Source organism: Pelodiscus sinensis, chromosome 2 (assembly GCF_049634645.1).
Source record: "Pelodiscus sinensis isolate JC-2024 chromosome 2, ASM4963464v1, whole genome shotgun sequence".
Taxonomy (NCBI): Eukaryota; Metazoa; Chordata; order Testudines; family Trionychidae; genus Pelodiscus; species Pelodiscus sinensis.
Window position 1 is genome coordinate 68,180,660 of NC_134712.1, and position 24,543 is coordinate 68,205,202.

A 24,543-nucleotide genomic window follows, 5' to 3' on the forward strand; every position below is an offset into this window, starting at 1 on the left:
CCAACAGCTATCATGGACTTTTTAGGGCGTCAATGGGCACAGAGTCTGGGTATCTTCTTTTTTAAAATGTATTTAAACTTATTTTATGGTCCTGGTGCTAGGTTTACTTACTGTTTATTGCTATGATTATGATTATTTGAATGGAAGTCTAGTTCACAGTACTATCACTTGTATTTGCTATCAAAGCAATAAAAAGTTTGAAAACAGACACACCAGTGTTCCACGTGTTCCAGGAAGGAAATACTGTGAAGGCCAAACATATAGGTTTACTTAAAAAAATCAATCTGGGGTAGGGCAGTGAGGATAAAAGGAGCCAACACAGTTTAAGTTTCATTTTATGTCTTGGCTACACACCATCAATTGTTTCTTAAAGTACAGCTCTGCCTCTGTCACAGTCTCAGAACAAAAATGTAGCATCACAGTTTTGAATGTTTCTGTGTGTAGACATGTGACTGTTCACCTTTACTAGTCCCTTAATTTCCATTCCTAAAAATTCCAGTACTTCATTAAAATTCCATTGAGGGATTTTTCACAGTAATTTAAATCATACCTACAGTAAAGCATATGAAAAGATGCAAGTCTGATAGCTGTTGGAAGGCCAAAACCTGCAAATACAGTGAATCAGGGCCTATGTACACAAAAGCCATTATGATAAAGCCTTTCTTAGAGGAAGCAGCATAGTGAAGAATGGTAAATATTTTCCATCCCAAATCCAAAGAAAATCTGCACTCTGAGAAGTACTATTAGTAGAATGGTTTAATCTTTCTCACTGCACTAATGTTTCATTGCAACTTCATCTCAGTTTGTCATTTAGCATGCTGTTTCTATATGTATGGCAAACCTTCAGCAGTCTACCATATTAGAAAAAGCAATAGCTTTCATATATAACAGGCTGTTAAATGAGTATAGATCTTCTTTGCAGGAGTGCTGAAATCTACTGAACCAAGCTGTAAACCCTGCATGTGATGGAATACCACATCCCCAGTACTTCCAGTACCAGCACCTACGCTTCATGATATTTGTGATAGAAACTAAGCTTCTGTACATATTGTTATTACAGCAACATTGTAAAATGTTGTCTATAAATTCCCTCGCTCTAATAAATGGAATTTAGGGATGCCCTTTTTCATCTTTTCCTCATTCATGGATATTTATTTCTCCTCTACAGAGTTCCACATTCTGAAAGGATTTAGAGAAGTCAAACTCCTTACATTTTATGTGAAACTGGAGGTCAAAGGGGACTGGCCAATAGCTTAGAAGCTAGAATTCAGGAAACTTTATATCTACTATAGATATAAACTATAGATCTCTCAAATACACACTATGTCTGTCTTTTCTCCTTAATGTCCTATTTTCCCCCAAAAGAAATTGGTTTAGTAGAAGGGCAGCTTTTCTGAAAGCTGATATCCACAGGAGGAAGGACAGAAGAATAAGCTTTCTTGGAATATTTCCCACCAATGTGGAGTGATTGACAATGCTTTTGAAACTAAAATGAAAAGCTAGAAAGCAACAGTACTGCTGAAGTTTAATATAGATGGCCAGACAAAGCAAGCGTGGAATAAGTTCATTCAAACCTCGAATAATAAAGAACCAAACTGTAATCGAAAAGGACTGCTTTGAGGGCAGTAAAGAAAATCTATGGAGAGTGAATTGTATCAGAGGCAGGATCATTTGACAACCTAGGAGGTATAGTCATATCTGTCTAGAAAAAATAATGATGAACAAGGCAATGATGGTGCACCGAATGCAAAGTAAATAAAACCCCTCATGATTAAAAAAAAATGAATACAAGCTCACCACTTCTTCATGCCTGCATTTTCTTACATTAATTCCATTAATCTGTTAAGGGGAAAGAAAGAAAGAAAGATAAGATTATATATCATAAATGCAGATTGCCGTTTACTTTTCTGGAAAAAAAATAATTTAAAAAGTTTTACATACCTGTAGAATTGCGTCTCCTATAAAGAGCAAACCTGAGAGTTCAGCTGTGAACAATAGAAAGCATATATTTCATTTAGATATTTTGTCCAGCATGTTGAATAGACACACACTTTTTTTTCCAATGTATCTAGCATATTACTGCAACTTGGGAAAGCTCTAAAAAAGTGAAACAAATAATACATTTTTTTAAAAAAAACTATCATCAATACATGGCATTGATTCTGATTTCTTACTGTACCAATATTTCTAACTACAATACCAATATATAGATTTTACCAAAAAGTGGATGGGATAAGGAAGGAAGATCTCTACAAAACTTTAATAGGAGATTCCCAGCAGACCATCTTTTGGTCTCCAACCCCCCTTTAACCCTCAGTGCAGAAAATGTTTAAATCTTTTGCTGATTCGAGATAAAACACTGGATTGGGTCCTAAATGACTAAGAAAAGATGGACTTTGCAATGCAGAAGTTTAACATATCCAAGTTCTAAGGAACCATGAAGGGAAGTCCAATCTAGAATCAAGAAGCACTATAGGAATCACTTTCATATACTTTAACTTTACTTTCCCTATGCTTTTAATTGAGCAAACTCCATGTCTTGCATTTTTGCCAATCTCAGCTGCATCTGTATATCAGGAGAGGAAGCCCGTTAGGTAGTGGGGATGCAAACCACTCAAGAGTTTTTGTCCAGTAAAAACAAACACTGTGAATTCCATCCAGAAATTTATCTCAAACCAAATGACTTTGGGTTTCAAGTAAGTCAAAGCAAAATGTTCTTAATCACAGCTACCTCTTTGATGCCTTGCTTAATGTGCATGCTACTTGTAGTCTGAACTCAAAGGCAAATGCAGGAATAATAGTAACCAGGTCACATTAGAAAGAAAGGTTTTTTAGCCATACAAATGTGAAAACATCTTTGCAGTTACACCTTCACACTTTTATACACTGTTCTAGACAAAGGGCTGTCTATCTAATCCCACTAGTGTTTTAGCAGTCTGTTCCCAGGACAGTCAGAGACTGCTTCATTCCTTTCATAATTATTACTGTTTGTTAAACCTTAACTCCCGAATAAACAAACATACACGAAGGGTATGTCTAAACTACATGGCTCCGTCGACGGAGACATGTAGATTTGTTGTTTTGGCAAAGTCAAATGAAGCCGCGATTTAAATGAGCGCGGCTTCATTTAAATTTACATGGCTGCCGCACTGAGCCGACAAACAGCTGATCAGCTGTTTGTCCGCTCAGCGCGCTAGTCTGGACGCTCCCCTGCCGACATGAAAGCCCTTTGTCGGCAGCCCCGGTAAACCTCATCCCACGAGGAATACCGGGGCTGCCGACAAAGGGCTTTGAAGTCGGCAGGGGAGCGTCCAGACTAGCGCGCTGAGCGGACAAACAGCTGATCAGCTGTTTGTCGGCTCAGCGGGGCAGCCATGTAAATTTAAATGAAGCCGCAATCATTTAAATCGCGGCTTCATTTGCCTTTGCCTATGTGTCTCATCTACATGCCTCTGCCGACAGAGGAATGTAGTCTAGACGCAGCCAAGGAGAAAACAAATCCCCAAACATGTGTGTTCTTAAATCTAGGGTAACACAGAATGGAGTAAGTATGTACTAGAATACACAATATTAGTTTTTAAAAATCGCAGACCAGAGTCGGACTTTAAATAAGTTATGATACAAATATATTTTATAAATATTTTTTCTATTTTCTGTATTTAATAATTAAGTGAAACCACTTACTAGTTCATATTTTTAGAAGGAACAAATGATAATACGTCATCACTTTACACAGCACACTATAAAGAAATAAAAGAAAGTCTCTATCTACAAGAATTTAGAATCCAAGGGCTTGATCCTGCAAACATGTATATATAAAAGCATTTTTACTCAAATAAGTAGTGCCACTGATGTCAACATTATTCATATAAATAATGCTATTCACAAGAATGTTTGCAAAACTAATAACTAACTTAGGCACAGCACAGAAGGATTTAAAAAAAAGTCACCAAGACCAAGATCCTGGAAACATTGAAGATAATGGCTAAACTCTCATGGATTTGAATGGAGTGGGGATTTTCATCTCAATTTTTCTGGTCCAGGATCCGATCTTACCATTCCTTATATACAGGAAGTACTTCACATTTGTGAATTGAACTTAAAGGGTGGCTAGTCAGCTTTCCTGAAAAATTGCAAATTAGACACCTGTGCGAAAGTAATTAAATACAGGCAGTCCCCGGGTTACATGGATCCGACTTGCATCGGATCCCTACTTACAAATGGGATGAGGCAACCCCGCACTAGCTGCTTCCCCCCAGCAGGCTAGGGAGACGTGAAGCTAGTGCCCCCCTCCCCAGCAGACCAGGGAGACACAGAGCGGCTTTTCTCAGCAGACACCTCAGCTTGAGAATAAAGGACTGAGGGAAGTGAGGTGTGGGAGAATAAAACTGAGCTCTGGAGAAATGTTTGGCTAGAGTTTCCCCTACAATATGTACCAGTTCCGACTTACATACAAATTCAACTTAAGAACAAACCTACAGTCCCTATCTTGTATGTAACCCGGGGACTGCCTGTACATTAAAAGGCTGCATAGGATTTTGTTTTTTCTTTTCCCACTAGATTTAGTTTGTAGATCTGAATAACGGTAACCCAGGTACACACCTGTAAACCAGTCTGTGTTATCAAAGACATCTAATGACTGCAACAGGATAGCCCACTAATGCAACAGGGTATCATTATAAAAAAGCTAAAGAAAAGACCAAAGTCAGTAATGAGGCAATGCATAGCACAATATAGTTAGTGCCTGGGACTTAAATGTGAGTTTATTAATGCTGATAATCTCTGGGATGTCTCGTGATTATTTATTGTTCTGCTCCTTTCTTTTCTAAATGGGGAAGGGTGGAATCAATAAAGGTACAATAGTCTGTACCTGACTGATTAGAACACTTTCTTATGAGTCGGCCTTGCCCTGTTCAACTCTTTCACCCTCACGAGCTGAGGATGGAACTGAACCTGGGTCTACTGCATCTCAGGTAAGTGCCACAAACACTGGGTTAGATAGCAGGTGGGTGGCATATCCTCCTCTGGATATTTTTTGCGTGGTGAGTCAGGTGACTCATTAATTCCCCCAAGAAATTACTTAGGAAAGAAATGCCTCTGACATCAGCAGAAAAGGTCCTAATGGTGAATCCCATGCAGAGAGATATGCACCCTCTATAACCTGATTTAGGGGTCTATCTCCATGAACAGGGCAGGGCTTAGAAAACACCTATTTCCTTAGCATCTCAGATTGGCTAGCCATTAACGAATGGCTTCATGCACTAAAGGAGTGTATGGGGTTGCATGGTAGTATCGATTTTTACCGGCACCCAGCTTTCACCTGTGGCTCCACGTAGTTGTTTTGCATGCAGCAATGGCCACACCCCGGACAACAGCTTTGACAGGCCGGCTAAACCAGGTGAGGGTAACCGATGGGACTGAAACCCTCGGTGAGTTAGGAACTTGCTCACCCCAGCATGTGAAGACTGCTTCGACAGATCAGGCAGAGGAAATCCTTATGATTCAACAGCTGAGAAGGCGTTGCAGCAGCACACTGTTGAGTGTGTGGGGCATGTCAGAGCATTTAAAGTGACATGGCCATCCAATGCAGCCTAGGTAGTATCCAGAAGTAACGATATTTTCGTGCCACTGGATTCTGACTTCTGAGGCCAAGAGGGTGGGATCATCTCTGTGCAAAGGCTTTCCCACTATAATATTATTTTTTATGCACAGGTAATGTTGTGCAAAAAAAAAAAAAAAAAAGACGTTGATAATGGGAGCATGGAACGTCCGTATACTCGTGGACCATGAGGACACAGTAAGACCTCTTCGGAGAACAGCCTTAGTTGCTAAAGAGCTTTCACGCTATGGTATTGATATTGCTGCCTTGAGTGAAACCAGGCTTGCTGAAGAAGGATTTCTCACTGAGCAAGCTAGTGGTTATACCTTCTTCTGGAAAGGGAAAGCACAGAATGAGGATAGGATTCATGGAGTCAGCCTGGCCATTAAGACTAGTCTGATGAAATAACTTTCGGACCTGCCTGTCGGTATTAATGAGAGGCTCATGAAGTTATGCCTACCGCTTAATCACAAGCGGCATGCAATAGTCATCAGTGCATATGCTCCCACCATGAACAGCACAGAGGAGACAACTGAACAGTTCTACATTGATCTCAGTTCCATTCTGTGCTCAGTGCCGGCCAACGACAAGTTGATCTTGTTGGGAGACTTCAACGCCCGTGTTGTCTGTGACCACAGTCAATGGGAGGGAGCGTTGGGCAAACATGGTGTTGGTAAGATGAACAGCAACGGCTTATTGTTGTTGAGCAAATGTGCAGAATATGACCTCCTCATTACAAACACAGTGTTAAGGATGGTAAACAAATACAAGACTACCTGGATGCACCCTAGATCAAAACAATGGCACATGATAGATTATGTCATTGTTCATCAGCGTGATATTCGGGATGTCTTTATCACCAGAGCCATGCGAGGAGCAGAGTGCTGGACTGAACATAGGCTTGTCCACACTGTTTTCAAAATATACAGTGCTCAGCATCACCCAAAGCTCATTTGAACAGCCTTTAACATTGCCAGACTCCAGCAGCCGTCTCATTTGCACAAGTTCCAGTCAAGCCTTGATGAAAAGTTGACTGCCAACAGACCATTGATTGGAGGTCTAATTCAGAAGTGGAGCCAGTTTAGAGAAATGGTGATAGAGACAGCGAAGTCAGTGCTGGGTCCCAAGAAACACAATCATCAAGACTGGTTTGACGAGAATAACAGTGCTATTGAGGACTTGCTTGCCAAGATCAAGGCATTTATGGAGTGGCAGAATGAACCAGGCTCCATCTCTAAGAAAGACAGGTTTAAGTTTCTCCAGGCCCAGGCTCAGCGAGAAATCCGCAAAATGCACGATCAGTGGTGGGAGAAGAAAGCTGAAGAGGTGCAACACTATGCTGACTTAAATAAGTCAAGGGAGTTCTTCAGCTCCATCAAGTCTCTTTAGTCCTTCCAAGTCTGGTTTTGCCCCCTTGTTGTGTGCAGATGGAACCACATTCATTATGGATAAGGCTGGCATTAATAACCAATGGAAAGAGTATTTCAGTCAGCTCCTGAATCGTCCATCATCAGTCAGCACTGGAACAAATTCCTCAGAAGCCAACCCTTGAAGACTTGAGAGATCCTCCATTTATTGACAAAGTTAGAAAGGCCATCAGGCAGATGAGTTGTGGCAAGGTATCTGGCAAGGATGGAATTCCCGCAGAATTGTACAAGGCATTTAATGATAAGTCACTGAAGGTTTTGCATAATGTCTTGACCAGTATTGGGAAGAGGAAGAAATGCCATCTGACCTCCGTGATGCTGTGATAGTTGCTCTGTACAAGAATAAGGGTGCAAGAGCCAATTGCGGGAACTACAGAGGTATCTAGCTGCTTTCCGTTGCTGGGAAAATCTTTGCCCGCATCGGAGTCACAATGTGATTTCTGCTCTAATCGCAGTACTGTCGATATGATCTTCATAATGAGACAGCTGCAAGAGAAGTGCCTTGAATATGAACCTCTACTCTGTCTTCATTGATCTGACGAAGGTATTCGACATGGTTAACAGAGATGCATTGTGGATCATCCTCAGGAAGTTGGGTTGCCCAACAAAGTTCATCTCATTCATCAAGCTGTTTCACGACGACATGACAGGAGAGATACTCTCGGATGTTGTGTCATCTGAGAAATTCAACATCTCCAATGACATGGAGCAGGGCTGCGTACTCACCCTTTTTAACCTGTTCTTCGCTCAAGTCCTCACGCACGCTGTCAGAGATTTAGATCTTGGTATTTACATCAGATACCGTTTGGATGGTTCACTGTTTGATTTGAGACTTCTTACTGCAAAGACCAAGACACTGGAGAGGCTTATCACCGAAGTGCTGTTTGCTGATGACTGCGCCCTTATGGCACACCTAGGCTGTGTCTAGACTACATGCCTCTGTCGTCAGAGGCATGTAGATTAGACACATAGGCAAAGGCAAATGAAGCCGTGATTTAAATGATCGCGGCTTCATTTAAATTTACATGGCTGCCCCGCTGAGCCGACAAACAGCTAATCAGCTGTTTGTCCGCTCAGCGCACTAGTCTGGACGCTCCCCTGCCGACTTCAAAGCCCTTTGTCGGCAGCCCCGGTATTCCTCGTGGGATGAGGTTTACCGGGGCTGCCGACAAAGGGCTTTCATGTCGGCAGGGGAGCGTCCAGACTGGTGCGCTGAGCGGACAAACAGCTGATTAGCTGTTTGTCGGCTCAGCGGGGCAGCCATGTAAATTTAAATGAAGCCGCGATCATTTAAATCACGGCTTCATTTGACTTTGCCAAAACAACAAATCTACATGGCTCTGTCAACAGAGCCATGTAGTTTAGACGTACCCCAAGAGTACCACCTGCAGACCATCATTGACAGATTCTCTGAAGCATCTAAACTATTCGATCTCACAGTTAGCCTCGGAAAGACAGAAGTCCTCTTCCAGCCTGAACCAAACCGTGCTCCTCCACAGCCATGTATCACTATTGATGGTACACAACTGAAGGTAGTGGACAGCTTTAAGTATCTGAGCAGCACAATATCAAGTGATGGATCCCTTGACAAAGAGATTACAGCGAGGATCCAGAAAGCCAGTCAGGCACTTGGGAGATTGCATATTAAAGATCTTCAGCACAAAGATATTCATCTGTGAACTAAACTCAAGGTATATAATGCCGTGGTCCACATCGCTCTCCTGTATGGCTGTGAAACATGGACCCTGTACCAGATGGAGCAGTTCCACATGCGCTCCCTACAATCAATCATGTGAGTATGCTGGCAAGACCAAATTACTAATCAAGAAGTGCTTGATAGAACTAGTTCCACAAGCATTGAAGCCAAGATCCTCCAGATCCAGCTTCGATGGTCTGGCCATGTTCTCCGCATGGACGAAAAAAGGATTCCGAGGCAGCTGTTCTACGGGGAGTTGGTACATGGTAGTCACAAACAGGGACCCCCGAAGAAGAAGTATAAGGATAATCTTAAGACTAACTTGCAGTGGGGACAGGCCTTCAACCTCAACAATTAGAACTAGCTGCTGCAGAGAGGACTTACTGGCGTTCCCTTACGAGAAAAGTAGTGACAAAGTTTGAGGATGACCGCCGCCAACACCTTGCAGCTGCATGTGAAAGACGACATAGAGCTGTGTTCTCTCCTGTACTAAAAACTGGCATCCCATGCCCTATTTGTAGCCGCATGTGTGCTTTGACCTTTGGGCTCCGGATCCACATGCGTCTCCACAAATGAAATGCACAACATGTCTTCCTCGGCTCCTGAGAGACAACCAACAAGAACATGATGCACTAAAACTTTTTTTCGCCAATTTCCTTGCACGTTCCTCTCTTGGGGCATGCCTACACAGCAGATTTTTTTTTGGGGGAGGGGGGGAATAACTGACATTATTCCAAAATATCCTTAAAGGATATGAATGGAGACTGCATATCTCCTAGAACTGGAAGGGACCTTGAAAGATCATCAAGTCCAGTCCCCTGCCTTCACAGCAGGACCAAGTATCATCCCTAACAGATTTTTGCCCCAAATGGCCTCCTCAAGGATTGAACTCACAACCCTGAGTTTAGCAGACCAATGCTCAAACCACTGAGCTATCCCTCCTCCCATCCTAGGACATGTCTACACAGCAAACCATTATTTTGAAATAATGGTGAACTGGAGGACTTCTTACTCCGAGTACTGTAACTTCCCTTCAACTAAGGGAAGTTGAAGGATGAGTGTTCTTCCTTTGGCTTCCTGCTTTGTAGACAGCACCAAAAGCCGAATTAAGCTATTTCAACTTCAGCTAAACAACCGATGTAGCTGAAGTTATGTAGCTTAATTCAACTTTTGCCCTGCTGTGTAGACATGCCCCTTAGTGTCAGTTTGGATATTCCCTGACTTCTGCAGCATTCAATGAGACCCGCTATCACCATTCCATACACTGGCCTCTGGGAGGGATTGGAGAGGAACTACAGGGATGGACAAGGTCTGCAAACCATAAGAGACAAGGGTTTCAGATTAGTGAAATAGGTTTTCCTCCACCCTATAACCCCTGCCCAGCCCCATATCACCAATCCAGGAGAAGATATCCCTGAGTGGACACCTTGGTAAGAACAGCTATTCCTTAGGTAGTATACCCTTGAGATTAATTTGCTCCTTAAGGCTTAAAAGATATTCAATTTCCCACACAACTCACACTGTATATGTTTAGGCTTGAATTACAAATACAGTTCAAGACAAAGTAGTTTAAAAAAATATAGGAAATGTTTTCTTCTTTAACATACTTGATTAAACTTAAATCGAGGGTATTGTATTTTCCCTTCCATGGTTGATGGCATTTAACAAATAGGTCTATCTAGACATAACACCATATTATTTGTACATCCTTTCACATACACAAACAAATGTGAATAAGATACAAATAAACAATATATATACACACACACACACACACACACACTCACGTATATGAATCACAGACTTTATTGTAACCTTTGACCATAATGTCTGCCCTTCACCAACTAATCTATCTCCTGGGGACTCATTCCACCATTCCAACAGCTTTGCACAATAGCCCTTTAACAAAACCAACAACAACAAAAAACAAAAACAAAAACAAAACAAAAAAACCCTGAGGCAGAGACATTGTCTTTTTTTTCCTTCCAAAAATGGAATTTAACTACAAAATCAAACCTCGCCAAGATCTAGGGTGGCTAATGTCAAGTCCTGAGTCAATGACAGCTTTTCTGTGCATATTCAGTGTCAGTCCTACCCATGATGTAGCCTACGGTGCCTGCCAAACCTGCAAGGGAAAAGAAGTGAGGCTCTGCCATTTTCCATCCCTGCCTGCCCACTTCCAAGCCAGCCAGCAAAGACAGACAAAGAACAGCTCTTTGTAAGTGGTTTCGCCAACCCCATGCCAGTGTCCCCAATGTGGGTATCAATTTCAGAGGAATAAGAGATGTAAAAAGAATCAAAATCTGCATAATTATCTTTTAGTAAGATAGAAAAGACTATTTTCATATTAGGAGACATACAGAAGTATGATTTTTTGCATGGTTTCATTGTGAAAAAAACGATCTTCACCCCCCCAAAAATACTAGCCACTGTTCTATGCTTTTCTTTGTGTGTGAAAAACTTAATTTAGTGGAAGTTCACTAGGTCACACATGTACAACTGATACATCAGAGTTATGAACAATTTGTAATATCGTATCTCAAAGCAGCCAGCAAAACCAAAACAAGTAAGATGCCTCAGTGCTTTAAGCAATGGGCTGAAATCCATAAAACCGCACCTATTTTTAGGCACCTACCTCTTTGTTCTTTGGAAATTTTGGAAATGACCACAGGAATATTATGTTCTGCTCCACCCTAGAATTAGAAAACAATCATATCTCACTGCAAATATTTTCATTTGTAAGTATGTCTATAACCCCAATTGTCTCCTGCGCACTTTTCTGAGGTAAACTTATTTTCTAGACAAAAATTTAATGCACTCTATATAATAGCTTTCTTTCTGTTTTTCTAATGCGATGTCAAGCAATTACTTATTGCCTCTCAGAAAATCGGTTGTGCAGGTTGTTAACTGAAAAATAGACAATATTCTATAAAAGTAAAATAAAAATTATTGCAGCTTTCTCCAAGTTTTCTAGAAATTACTATATCAAATCCATGTTATACAAAGGGGAAATAGGCATAATCCTGTAATGACAACCATGCTGTGATCATTTTTATTTTCATGCTGGCAAGAAACAGACAAACAAAAGGCAAAGATAAAGGAGAGGTTTGTACATCAGATTTTGATTTATGTCTGTTACCACATACAGCAAGTCAGCAAGCAGCAGAATAAGTACAAGGAACAAAAAAGGGAGCAAGAAGTAATGGAGCAGCAGGTATTCACTAAAGAAAACAAAGTGGGCCACATTGTATAAAGAAGCATTCAGCTTTACTACTCCACTCAATGTTCCCTGGTGGGTTTGTAGACCTGGATGGTGCTAAAACTAACATTAAAAGTAAAGGTAAAATAATAAGAGAGAGAGAGAGAAAGCAAAGGAATTAAGAGTAAGCTTCGGCAATGGCCAAATGCCTATAGCAGAGTACTCTCCTCTACTAAGCAGTTACTTTGATCTCTTATGTAAATAGCATGGTCTAATGGCCTACTCCCCGAAATGAGAAACAGGTTTCGCGTTCTAAATCCACTGGCCCTTCTTTCTGGTGTCCCAACTTATTTGAGGAACTGCCCCGCCCAGAGAAGAGGTTACCACTGCCCCAACAGCCTCCAAGAGCTGCAGAGATGCTACTGGCTGGCCAGTGCAGCCCCCACCATCCTGGCCTGGTCCAGGGCAGCAGCTGTTGGCCAGGCAGTGCAGCCACTGTCACCCATGTCAGCCGTGGGGGCAGCTACTGGCCACCTCCACCCCAGCCGTGACTCCTACAGCCCTCCCACCCTCACCACTCCTGGGCTTTCCAACCCTCTACCTTAACCCTTTCTCCCCTTCCTCTGCCCTAAGCCCCTCAACCCCTGCCCTGACTACTCCACTTCCATTCCTGCACTCCCCACACCCCCTGCCCTAAGCCCATATCCCCAAGCACCTGTCCTGCTTTCTGCCCCCTCTCCCCATTGTCTCCAAGGACCCAGGCAATGCTGCATAAATCTTCTAGTCTACTATATATTTGAAAAAGTTTGTCTGTTTGTTCAAGAACTCCTTCTGAATGGCGAGCGCTAGGACCACTAAATTCAGTATCCAATTTGCTCTTATCATAACTTCAAGCAAAGTATGCCCACAAACCTGGACCTGCCCCAGCCAGGAGACATAGATTCCTACCCTAGCTGTGCCTGCTGGAGCTGCAGAGGCTATGGAGAGGTGCTTCTCACCTGGTCCCAAGGTGTGAGAGAGGCCTTGGGTTGTTCTTGCTTCCTGAGGCAGCCTACAAACTGAACTCTTTCTCTCCAGCCCCTCCCCAGAACAATGATTTAAATGAAGAAAAATAAAAATTAAGTGAGTTAAGGAAATGAGCAATGCAGAGTTAATCTTCTAGTATACAACATTGTTCATTAGTTTAGCAAGAGGGTATGGGAAATCTGCACACGTTCCATACAGCATTGTGCTAGATACTGCTGCAATACTTAACCTGATTCTCCCCAAAACTCTCCTAGTGGATCAACACACACATAGGTTAAAATGTACATTTAAATAACAATCTCTGGAAGCTCCTGGGGTTATTATGCCAGGGGCATAATGCCTTAAAGCAGTGGGAAGCATGGCTGTTATCATGCTGTTTCATAAGATTCAGCATACACTTCCCTCTCTCCTCTATGGACCACGGGGGCTGGATCCTCTGAGTGGGAGAAAGCTCTGCTAGCTTCGTGAAATTCCATCATACTGGCATGGAGCCAGGCATAAATCAAACGCATGGGGATCATTCTAATAATTGGTCTGTAGGCTTTTGTGATGTATTCTTCTTCAAACGCCCAATATCAGGGGTGTCTGGTGTGTGTGTGTGTTTGTGTCTATGTGTGTTATAGCGCCAGGCATTTTAATGTCAGACTCATACTCAGCTGGCTTTTTGTGCCGAGTATTTGGGGGGAAAAGAATAATGAAAACAGGGGAGCAAAGCCTATTTTACAGGTCACTTAGAGCCAGAGTAATATTACTGTAAAGCTTAATTTCTTTAATGAACAATCAATTTTATTGCCTCCTTTCTATCATGCTACACTGTCAGATTATTGAGAAACACAATGTCCTTTCAGAAGTTATACACCTAGCAACATATCTCTCAGAATCTGTGCAATTTAATCTTGTTAGTAAAATATGAAAACATGACAAATACTATATAGTTCATTCATTCATTCAATCTCTAAATCTCTGTGCTCGCACTTCAGCACAATGATTTATTAATGGCTGTTCAGAAGACAATTTAGAAGCTTGAGAAAATAAATCCATCTGAATTACTGACTGAAGTTTATTGGATAAAATTGACCTCGGAGGCTACAAAAGGAGTCTAATTCTACTCCAATTGAAGTCAATTAAAGTTTTGCTATTGACTTCACTGGCACCATGATCAGGTCCAACATCTAAGGAGAAACTAGATCTGTGTTCCCTCAAAGAAACACATCAGTTTTCCTTTAGTTAGATGCAAAACAATTGATCTCAAAGTGATAGCCAAACTACAGAAGTAGATAACAGCAAAATGAAAAAGATCAAGAAAGGTAACACAGAAAAAACAGTAGGAGAATACAGGTTGGGCCTCCCTGGTCCAGGATTCTTGGGACCTGATTAGTCCCAGATGAGGGATTTTTCTGGATCGGAGAGGTCATTTCAGGCAGCCTCCCTCCCTACTGCCTCAAAGTGCCTCCTTCCCCCACCAGGCTTCCTGGCTGCTCCTGCTGCCAAGCTGAGCCCAAACTAGCTCTCATAGCACAAATGAGCCACACACCAGCTTCAGGCCCTGCTTTCCACCCCACTGTCCAGCTGAGCAATGTGCCAACTCCTCCTGCCCACATGCCGCCCTCCGCCCCACGCATCGCCACACAGCCCAACTGAGCTGTGCACCGGCTCCCGGGTCCCCACCCCCTTGCAGCAGACCAGGACTCTGATCCTGGAACATCTGTGGTCATGCCAGACCATGAATGTTGCCACACCAGAGAATCCTGGATTTTAGAGGTGCAACCTGTAATTTAACCTCCCTAGACACCAAGGCTACATCTAAACTATACCCCTCTGTCAGCAGAGGGATGTGAATGAAGCACTTTGAAAGTGCAAATGAAGTGGAGATTTAAATATCCCATTCTTCATTTGCATAATCGTGTACTCCTGAGGATCTTTCGAAAAGGTGCTCTATTGTCGAAAAAACCACATCTAAACTGTGGTTTCAGTTTCGAAGCGGCGCCTGTTCGAAACAGCACTATGACACGATTATGCACATGAAGCACGGGATATTTAAATTCCATGTGCTTCATTTACATCCCTCTGCCAACAGAGGGGTGTAGTTTAGATGTAGCCTGAGTAACAAGTTTAAATATAGCTGTCCTTATACAAATAAATAAATAAATAAACAAACCCATAGAAGCAAACTAAAAAACCAAAAAAACATCAGAAATGGACTATGAAGACAAACAGCAGAGCTGCGATTCCTTTGCAAATTTAACACAATCAAATTAGGAATAAATAAGGATTTAGATTGGTTATCTCACTACAAAGGAAAATGTTCCTCTCTAGGTATTCATGCTGCCCCACTCTCTCCCTCCCCCATCAACAGCTTTTTGAGCGAGCCACATCCGCCATGATTGAATTGGTCTCCTTAATACTGGTCCTACACTTGCTAAGTATCTCCCTTCTTGTGATATGTTAGTGTTAGTGTGTGTGTGTGTGTGTGTGTGTGTGTGTATGTACACGTACACACACCCCGTCTCTGTGATTTTGACTCCATACCTCTGACAAAGTGTTTTTTACCCATGAAAGCTTATGCCCAAATATATCTGTTAGTCTTTAAAGTGCCACAGAATTCCTCATTGTTTCCTAGACTAAGACACTTATGACAGTGTGTCTCGCTATATGCTTATAAACTACATTATATAATAGGGTCCCAATTCCTAGATTTTTAAAGTCAGAAGGGACCATAATGAGCACTTACTCTGACATGCTGCATAAAACAGACCATAGACTTCAACCTTGGAATTCCTGTGTCACGATAATCTCTTGTGGTTGCACTACAACTATTTTAAACACAAAAATCTTTGTCTAAACACTTCAGTAAAGCAGAATAAATTGTATTCCCTTGTAAATTGTTCCAGTTGTTAATTGCCCTATCTTAACAATGCAGGTCCTCTTTCTAGTGTAAACATATTTAACTTCAGTTTATAAGCTTTTGGAGTCAGTTCTGATTGATGTCCTCAGCAATACACAATTAACTATCAAAAGTGAAAGAAATATTTTCTTCCTAATGCATCATGATTTAGCAACTCTGTTACAATTTGTTTCAACTCTCCTGGTGTCTGCTTCTTACTTAATATTTGTATTGCACTAGAACTTTAGGATTTAATACAGGGTCTGGGACAGTGGTCTAAACACTTTACAAACACATACAAAAATACTGTCCCTGTTTTTTAACTTAGTAGTATTTAATGGCTGCATACTCTCCAGAAAACTTGAGAGCAATGCGCTTATTTCAGGGGAGAGAACATAATTCCCAAGGACTCTTTCACTTATGTCCATTAAGCAAAGTTATTTTGTTATTATTTGCCTGTTACTTAATAAGATTGCAACCTCCCATCCCCACATTTTGTATTACAGTATTCAAGTAACTTCAAGATATAATATACTTTAAAAAATCTGTTTTATTGAGTTTTCCTAAAATATTCACCTTCCAAATTGAATCACAAAAATCCTGGATTCTAGACCCATATGCTGTTTTTTCCTTATACTAGCTACAGAATTTCATGCTTCCTTATTATTAACCTGACAGCGATATGTAGTACTTTATGATTATTGAGTAAATAACAACCCATAATGATATTTCAGGAGAGCAATTTGCTTGCCACTGACTTAGTTCATAAGCAGTTTTGGGCACAACGTAGCAATTAGTTTTCCATGAGTGGGGTACTTTAAGGTCAATAAGATAAAAGCATAAGGATCAAGACATATTTTAAGAACTAATATTTCTATTCAGCAGTTTTTTTTATCAATGACAACACAAGGGAAGTGCACATTCATCTCTTTCTCTGGGACTTAATGTCAGTCATATGCATAAATTGAGACTATTTTGCATACATATATAGTATATTTGATTTTCTCCTCTGTGGTCTTAAAGCTGAAAAGTGCTGCATTTAGAAGGAAGATAAAATTAATGCCATGTTATCTACCTTGTATTTCAAGGATGAGGTAAGGTATTCAAATACTTAACTCTTTCCCTTTCTTTTAAGAAAGAACACACATAGGCCTTAAATGTCCCTGAAATCTTCCCAGTGAATGGAGGAAATAAAGTTGCAGATAAATTGCTGCTGTTGTCTTATCTAGAGCAAAATAAACAATATGAAGAAACAAGAGCGCTTTCATTCTTAATAATGACTAAAAATGAATTAATGTGATATGATTTGTACAAAATTGATGATGAACTCATTAGCTATTCCCTGTGCCTGTCACTATAATTTAACATTCATTAGCAAGCACTTGAAATAGAGTACTTTTGAACAAAAGAACAGTCTTGTGCAATTGATTAACCTTTTTTTATTTTCAAATAAAATCTTATTATAGAGACTCCATCCTGAATCTTAAGGGGATGTGCCCTCCATCCAATGTTTCTGCTGATTGCCTATTGTGACAGTAAATAAATATTTTAACTAACACTTCTAGAATTTGTACTATTGTTTCAAGTACTCTGAAATACAATTTGCCTTCATTAAGATACATTAAATAGAAGACAAAAACATGTTTTGTGTAACCAGTGGAAAAATAAACAAAAAAAGCATACTACCTTTATACTTAATCCAAATCCTCCTACAGTTTGTCTTCTAATTGTTACCGTTCTTTCCTGAAAAAGTTAAATCAAGTTCAGTTAGTTTTAATATTTTCTGCCACAATATCTACATTAATTCTTTTAAGAGTAGTTTTCATCCTCAACATCATCTTGTCTTGTCAGAAAAAAACCTGTCAATTCCAGAATAAGAAAAAAACCAAGAAACTGCAGATGGGAGAAGATGATCTGGAGAAAAAGAACAGTTCTTGTCCCAGAATAAACAAATGTGTTTACTTTTAATGATACTGTTGAATAAATAGAAAGGACTGGATTAATCTTGCCTGAGTAACATGCTAATCAATATTTATAACATCAACATTTTCCCTGCATTATGCTTTCTTAAACCCAGTGTATAGAACTGATATATATATATATCAGTGTTGCTTATATATATTTATAAAAAGAAAAGTATGAAATACTCTGTAGGCTCTTCTGCCCATTTTCATTATAGAATAAGATTTATCGTTAGCTACTTTACTTAATTTTGACACTAACATTTCACTTGTATACAAATATACACATATGTGCATACTCACACACACACACAAATTTTGATGCCTTTACAATTATGTAGACAGACGATGGCTGGGCACAATATGTGAAGGAAGTTCCATACACTGAAATAATTGAGAATTTGGACTTACTGAATTTTGGGGGGAAATACCGAGATGCCACATAATTTCTCTATTTCTGATAAAAATGAATGGTGTAAGTACAAATAAAACAAATAGTCATGAACTAATCCATTGCACTGGATGGGGAAACAGGATGGGTGGATTGAACCCTGCAGGTAAGTAGTTTACATTCAGCCAGAAGAACAGCTCTGGGTAAGCTCAAAAGCTTGTTCCTTTCACCAATAGAAGTTTCTCTAATAAAAATATTACCTTGCCCACCTTGTCTTTCTAATACTTGCCACAACAAATTTTCAACTTAACTACTGGTTAATCATCTCTGGGTAAAGGCTATTTAATTTTGTTTACATTTGTCCTGGTCATACATGCTGGATTGTAAGCCTAAAGTATATATTCCTATATATGGTTACAAAAAGGTACAGGATAAGCACATTTGTCAGTCCTGCTATACAAGTGTGCCTTTCTCCTGGTTAGGTTGGTCCTCTAGGAATGGAGGAGTAATTCACTATCCAAACCTATTCATTCTTTGGCCTCTTTACTCAGTTGCCTTTTTGGATATCCATTTAATTCTCACTAGGATGTAATTTTTATGATGCCAATACATGCACACTAGAAACTGGGTTGAGACCACAAACTCAGTTCATTTAGCTCAGTCAAAAAGCCTTTGATTACTATGAGATACCAAGATACTTTCATGAGAAGGATAATATGAAAGTAAAAATGACTCTGGGTCAGAACTCAACATTTTAACATTTTCCTTTGTGTGACTATGGCATCTCTGTTGTCCCCTATTTTTTCTCCTATCAGTTGTCAAGGAGTCATCAGATGCTGAAGAACCCAGTCTGTTTCTAGTTTTTTGGTTCGAAATTCTTTTAAATGTCTCTTTTTTTCATAAGTGCACAAAGCCTTATACAAACATTAGCTCAAGAAAGAAACCAACAGAACACCACTGGCCATCACCTACAGTCCTCAGCTAAAACCTCTCCAACGTATCATTAGTGATCTACAACCCATCCTGGACAATGATCCCTCACTTTCACAGGCCTTGGGAGGTAGGCCAGTCCTTGCCCACAGACAACCCGCAAACCTGAAGCATATTCTCACCAGCAACTACACACCGCACTATAATAACTCTAACTCAGGAACCAATCCTTGCAACAAACCTCAGTGCCAACTCTGCCCACATATACACACCAGCAACACCATCACAGGACCTAACCACATCAGCCATACTGTCACTGGTTCATTCTCCTGCACATCTACTACCATAATATGTGCCATCATGTGCCAACAATGCCCCACTGCTATATACATCGGCCAAACTGGACAGTCCCTACATAAAAGAATCAATGGACACAAATCAGATATTAGGAATGGCAACATACAAAAACCCGTAGAGGTACACTTCTATCTTCCTGGACACACAATTGCAGATCTAAAGGTAGCCATCCTGCAGCAAAAAAACTTCAGGACCAGACTTCAAAGAGAAACTGCTGAGCTACAGTTCATCTTCAAGTTTGACACAATCAATTCTGGATTAAACAAAGACTGCGAATGGCTTGCTAACTACAAAACCAGCTTCTGCTCTCTTGGAATTCACACCTCCAGATCAGCTACTAGAAGTGGGCCTCATCCTCCCTGATTGGATCCACCTCGTCATCTCCAGCCTGATTCTGGTCTGCATATTTATACCTGCCTCTGGAAATTTCCACTACATGAATCTGACAAAGTGGGTCTTTGCCCACAAAAGCTTATGCTCCTACACTTCAGTTAGTCTATAAGGTGCCACAGGACTCCTCGCCGATTATTCATTACATTATATATATATATATATATATATATATATATATATATATATATATATATATATATATTCATTCACACCACTTGGTTCTGCTCCTTAAAGTTAAAATAAAAAACTCTAGCCCATAAAACTGACACACATATATGGACATGGAGAATAAGAGACAATACACTTACAATAAATGGAGAATGGAATACCTATAATTGAGGAAATCAAGTAATCTATATCAGAAAATTGCTAATTTACAATGGTTATCCGCCAGAAATCTTTTCTGTTGTAGGAAGTTTGATCTTAGATATTAGTAGTTTATCATAAATGTCTCTATGCAGAATAAATTCTTAAGTAGTATTTTGTATTATACTAAATGGGTACCACTACACCTTTAAAAATCTAATAGAAAAACTGTTCTTCAAAATATTTTTTACTCATATTGTCTGCCTTTTTAGCTTTAAAATCAATAACATCTCCTTTTAGCTTCCTCATCATATAGTACAAGCTTGTCTAGGGGTCACTAAAGCCAGAAAAGCCTTAAATCAAATCTAAACAGAAAAACAACCCCCCAAAAATAAACCATATTAGAGGATTTGCTTGGCCTCACACAGGCATCTGACAGGACATATTTCCTACTGAAGCCACTTCTTAATGCTTAACAGGAAAAGAACACTTCAAAACACCGTCTTCCAACAAAAACAACAAGGAGCCCTATGGCACCTGAGAGATTTATTAGAGCATAAGCTTTTGTGGGTAAAACCCTCTTCATCAGGTGAATTGCAGTGGAGTTTATAGAGGCATAGGCATATATAAGGATAACAAAAGAAATAGGGTACTTTTGTAAATGAGGGTAAGTGCCCTTTTTCTTTTGTTGTCTGTATATATATCCATGCCTCTGTAATCTCCACTCCGCTCTATAATTCCTAGATAAATTCCTTAGTAAACCTGCAGCTCAGTTAAACCATATTCCCAGTGTCTTGTGTTTTTTCCTGTGTTGTCTAGGACAAAAATCTCTGTTGTAGCAACCTGACAAGCCACATGGCCTATTTCTGGAACTGATTATTTCTATACAGCAGGGCTAAAGTTTAATTTAGCCACGCAACTTCAGCTACGTCAATTGCATAGTGTAAGCCAAAATAGCTTAATTCAGCTTTTGATGCTGTCTACACAGCAGGAAGCTGACGGGAGAACACTCTTCCTTTGACTTCACTTACTTCTCATAAAATGAGGGTTACCATGAATCGGAGTAAGAAATCCTCCAGCTTGACCTTATTTTGAAATAAAGGCTTGTAGTGTAGATGCACACTGCATTATTTCGGAATAACGTCAGTGCAGATGCACAGATGCTATTCTGTAATAACGCTGCTATGTAGACGTACACTAGCAGATTTAGGACCAAGGGACTAGAATGCTACACTTGAGGAAAATGCTTTAAATAATTTAACTAGAGTCATGTTTAGAAGAACTCAACTCTTGAGGGTTTCTTGAATGTATTTTTGTTTCAAGAACTAGGCTTGGACAAGATGGGTAAGACAATATATTTTATTGGTCCAATAAATAATAAATGAAATATCTAGCATGAGTTTAGTCTTCAACCAGGAGAAGACATGAATTAACTTATCCTTGTAATTTTTCATTTATCTTCAATCCTCCGTTGTAGGTGAGATTACATCTTTATATAAATATTCTTAGAATTAATACAATATTTGAGCTCCAGAACTGGAATAATCAGGCCTGTTAGAGTGAATTTAACATTGCAAATTCATAACTATAATGAAACCCTTCTCACTGATAATGTCTTCCCTTTTAAGTTATCATAATGCTTTACAAACACTAGTTAAGTGAGTGCTTTGTGAGACAAAAAAAACCTTCATTTTATTACAGATGGGGAAATGGGCACAGGCAGCCATTACATTACCCCCACTTTAATACTGATGCAATAGCATTGATTCCCACTGCACAACACTGGTGTAAAATCTAATGTAATGAAGTGAAATTAAATCAGAGAAATTCAATCCTGAGTTCCTTACTCGGGCAACTACACTGAAGCCATTTGACCTACCTGTATAAGTAAAGTAAGCCACATCTGGCTCAAGATGTTAAATGACTTGTTCAAAGTAATATCTCACAGCAAGTCCTTATTAGACCTTAAATTAGAATTTGGGCGGTTTGACTACCAGTACCGTGGTTAGTTAGGGAACTTGAACACACTTCCTCCACCTCTTTCATTTATCACGTTCTGGCTTACACAATGCAGTTTGTATTTTCAATACAAAATCTTGGGTCAAACTCGTCTGTACCTGCAAACAAATTCTAAGGAAGAGTATCAGTTTGACAATGACTCTACAATAAACAGCCTTCAAGGCTGTTATGCTAGTTATGTCATGATAAACACACATACACAAAAGGAGAAGGTATTCAGGCCATCTTAATGTAAGGTCCATGCATGGACAGGTTCTGATGTTGACCTCTCGAAGATCCCAGTGAAGGCAAAAGAGGGTACAATTTTGTTGGAAGATGGGAAAGGTGTGTCAATGTAGTATAATTCCACATGGTTCTACCTCTAACTGTGCAGAATCTTCATCCACATTTGTGGAAATGGCATGGCTATTTTCCACAGCAACTTCTACCTCAAAGCTGAATGAGTCCTTTTATGGACTTTCTCTTCAGGCACACTGGAATATATCTACAGGAAGCCATGCAGCTTGAAAAGCCATGGAAGGGCCTTATCACAGAAACACTAGGTGCGAATGTTTCCTAAATGACCTGGTATTGGCATGTTTCTATGTGGATCTTAGGACATACACAGATTTGGAAAGTCTTGCTGCCTCCTCATTCCACAAAGCATAAAATATGCCCTTAACCCTGTTTTGTTCCACCACAGACAAAGCATGAAACATGCCCTTGACACACACACTCACTCTCTTTCTCTCACTCCCTCACATTCACCCCGCCAAACAGAGAAGGACACAATGGGATGATTTCATAGACAGACTCATAAGTTTATGTCCCTTCCACATATCTGAATGCCATGTAAGCTCTTTCTTACAAACTAATGTTTATGTTTAAGTTGAAATTACAACATTTAGACTATTTCATGCAAAATCGTACTTTTTCCCCCTGTTTTATAGCAAACCAACAATATTCAGTGGGGAGTGATGGAGATTCTACAACCTCCCTAGGCAATTTATTCTAGTGCTTAACCACCCTGACAGTTAGGAAGCTTTTCCTTGCTGTGATTTAAGCCCATTGTTTCTTATACTATCATCAGATGTTGAGGAGAATATTTTTCATCCCTCCTCCTTGGTATTCTCACCCTTTTTGGTATTCTCAGTCTTTTCTTTTCCAAACTAAACAAAACCAATTCTTTCAGTCTTCCCTCACAGGTCAAATTCTCTAGACTTTTAATCATACTTATTGCTCTTCTCTGGACATTCTCCAATTTCTTTCGATCTTTCCTGAAATGTTATGCCCAGAACTGGATACAATACTTCAGTTGAGGCCTAATCAGCACAGAGTAGTATGGAAGAATTCCTTCATGTTTCTTATTTACAACACTCTCATTAATGCTTCCCAGAATCATGTTTGCTTTTTTTGCAACAGTATGACATAGTTAGCTCATATTTAGCTTGTGGCCCACTATCCTTAGATTCCTTTTTGCAGTACTCCTTCCTAGACAATCACTTCCCTTTCTGTATGTGTGAAATGGATTTTAATCCTTAAGTGGAGTACTTCCTATTTACCTCAGATCATTTCTCCAATTTGTCCAGATCATTTTGAATCATGACTGTATCCTCCAAAGCACTTGCAACCTCTTCCAACTAGGTATCAACTGCAAACTTTATAAGCAAGCTTTCTATGCCAATATCTAAATAGTTGATGAAGATATTGAACAGAACCAGTCCCAAAACTGACCCTGCAGAACCCCACTTGTTATGCACTTCCAGCATGACTGTGGACCATTAATAACTTCTCTGAGAATGGTTATCTAGCCAGTTATGCACCCATCTTATAATAGCCCCATCTAGGTTGTATTTCCCTAGTTTATTGCTAAGAAGGACATACGAGACCGTGTCAGATGCCTTACTAAAGTCCAGGTATACCACGTCCACCATTTCTCCCTTATCTACAAGGCTTGATATCCCATCAAAGAAAGCTTTCAGATTGGTTTGACATGGTTTGTTCTTTACAAATCCATGCTAACTGGTACCTTTCACCTTATTATCTTCCAAATGTTTGCAGACAAACTTTTTAATTATTTGCTGCATTATCTTTCCTGGTACAGAAGTTAAATTGACAGGTCTGTAGTTTCCTGGGTTGCTCATATTTCCCTTTTTATAGATGGGCACTATATTTGCCCTGTTCCAGTCTTCTGGAATCCCTCCTGACTTCTGTAACTTTTCAAAGATGATAGCTAGAGGCTCAGCTACCTCGTCTATCAGCTCCTTGAGTATTCTAGGATGCATTTCATCAGGCCCTGGTGACTTGAAGACATATAACTTTTCTAAGTGATTCTAACTTGTTCTTTTCCTACTTTAACTTCTGAACCTACTACTA

At 40.0% G+C, this 24,543-nt stretch overlaps 1 protein-coding gene across 3 annotated transcripts in view; it reads right to left on the reverse strand.

Annotated features, from left to right (window-relative positions):
• The window catches only part of SNTG1 (syntrophin gamma 1), a 532,439-nt gene that overhangs the window by 226,947 nt on the left and 280,949 nt on the right, over positions 1-24,543 (reverse strand). For all 3 annotated transcript variants that reach the window (XM_014577356.3, XM_006112171.4, XM_075920716.1), the window contains 4 exons: positions 17,518-17,574; positions 11,358-11,415; positions 1,942-1,985; positions 1,798-1,839 (listed from right to left, as the gene is read on the reverse strand). In XM_014577356.3, the coding sequence (XP_014432842.2) occupies positions 1,798-1,839; positions 1,942-1,985; positions 11,358-11,415; positions 17,518-17,574 (201 nt within the window). The remainder of the gene's footprint in view (positions 1-1,797; positions 1,840-1,941; positions 1,986-11,357; positions 11,416-17,517; positions 17,575-24,543) is intronic.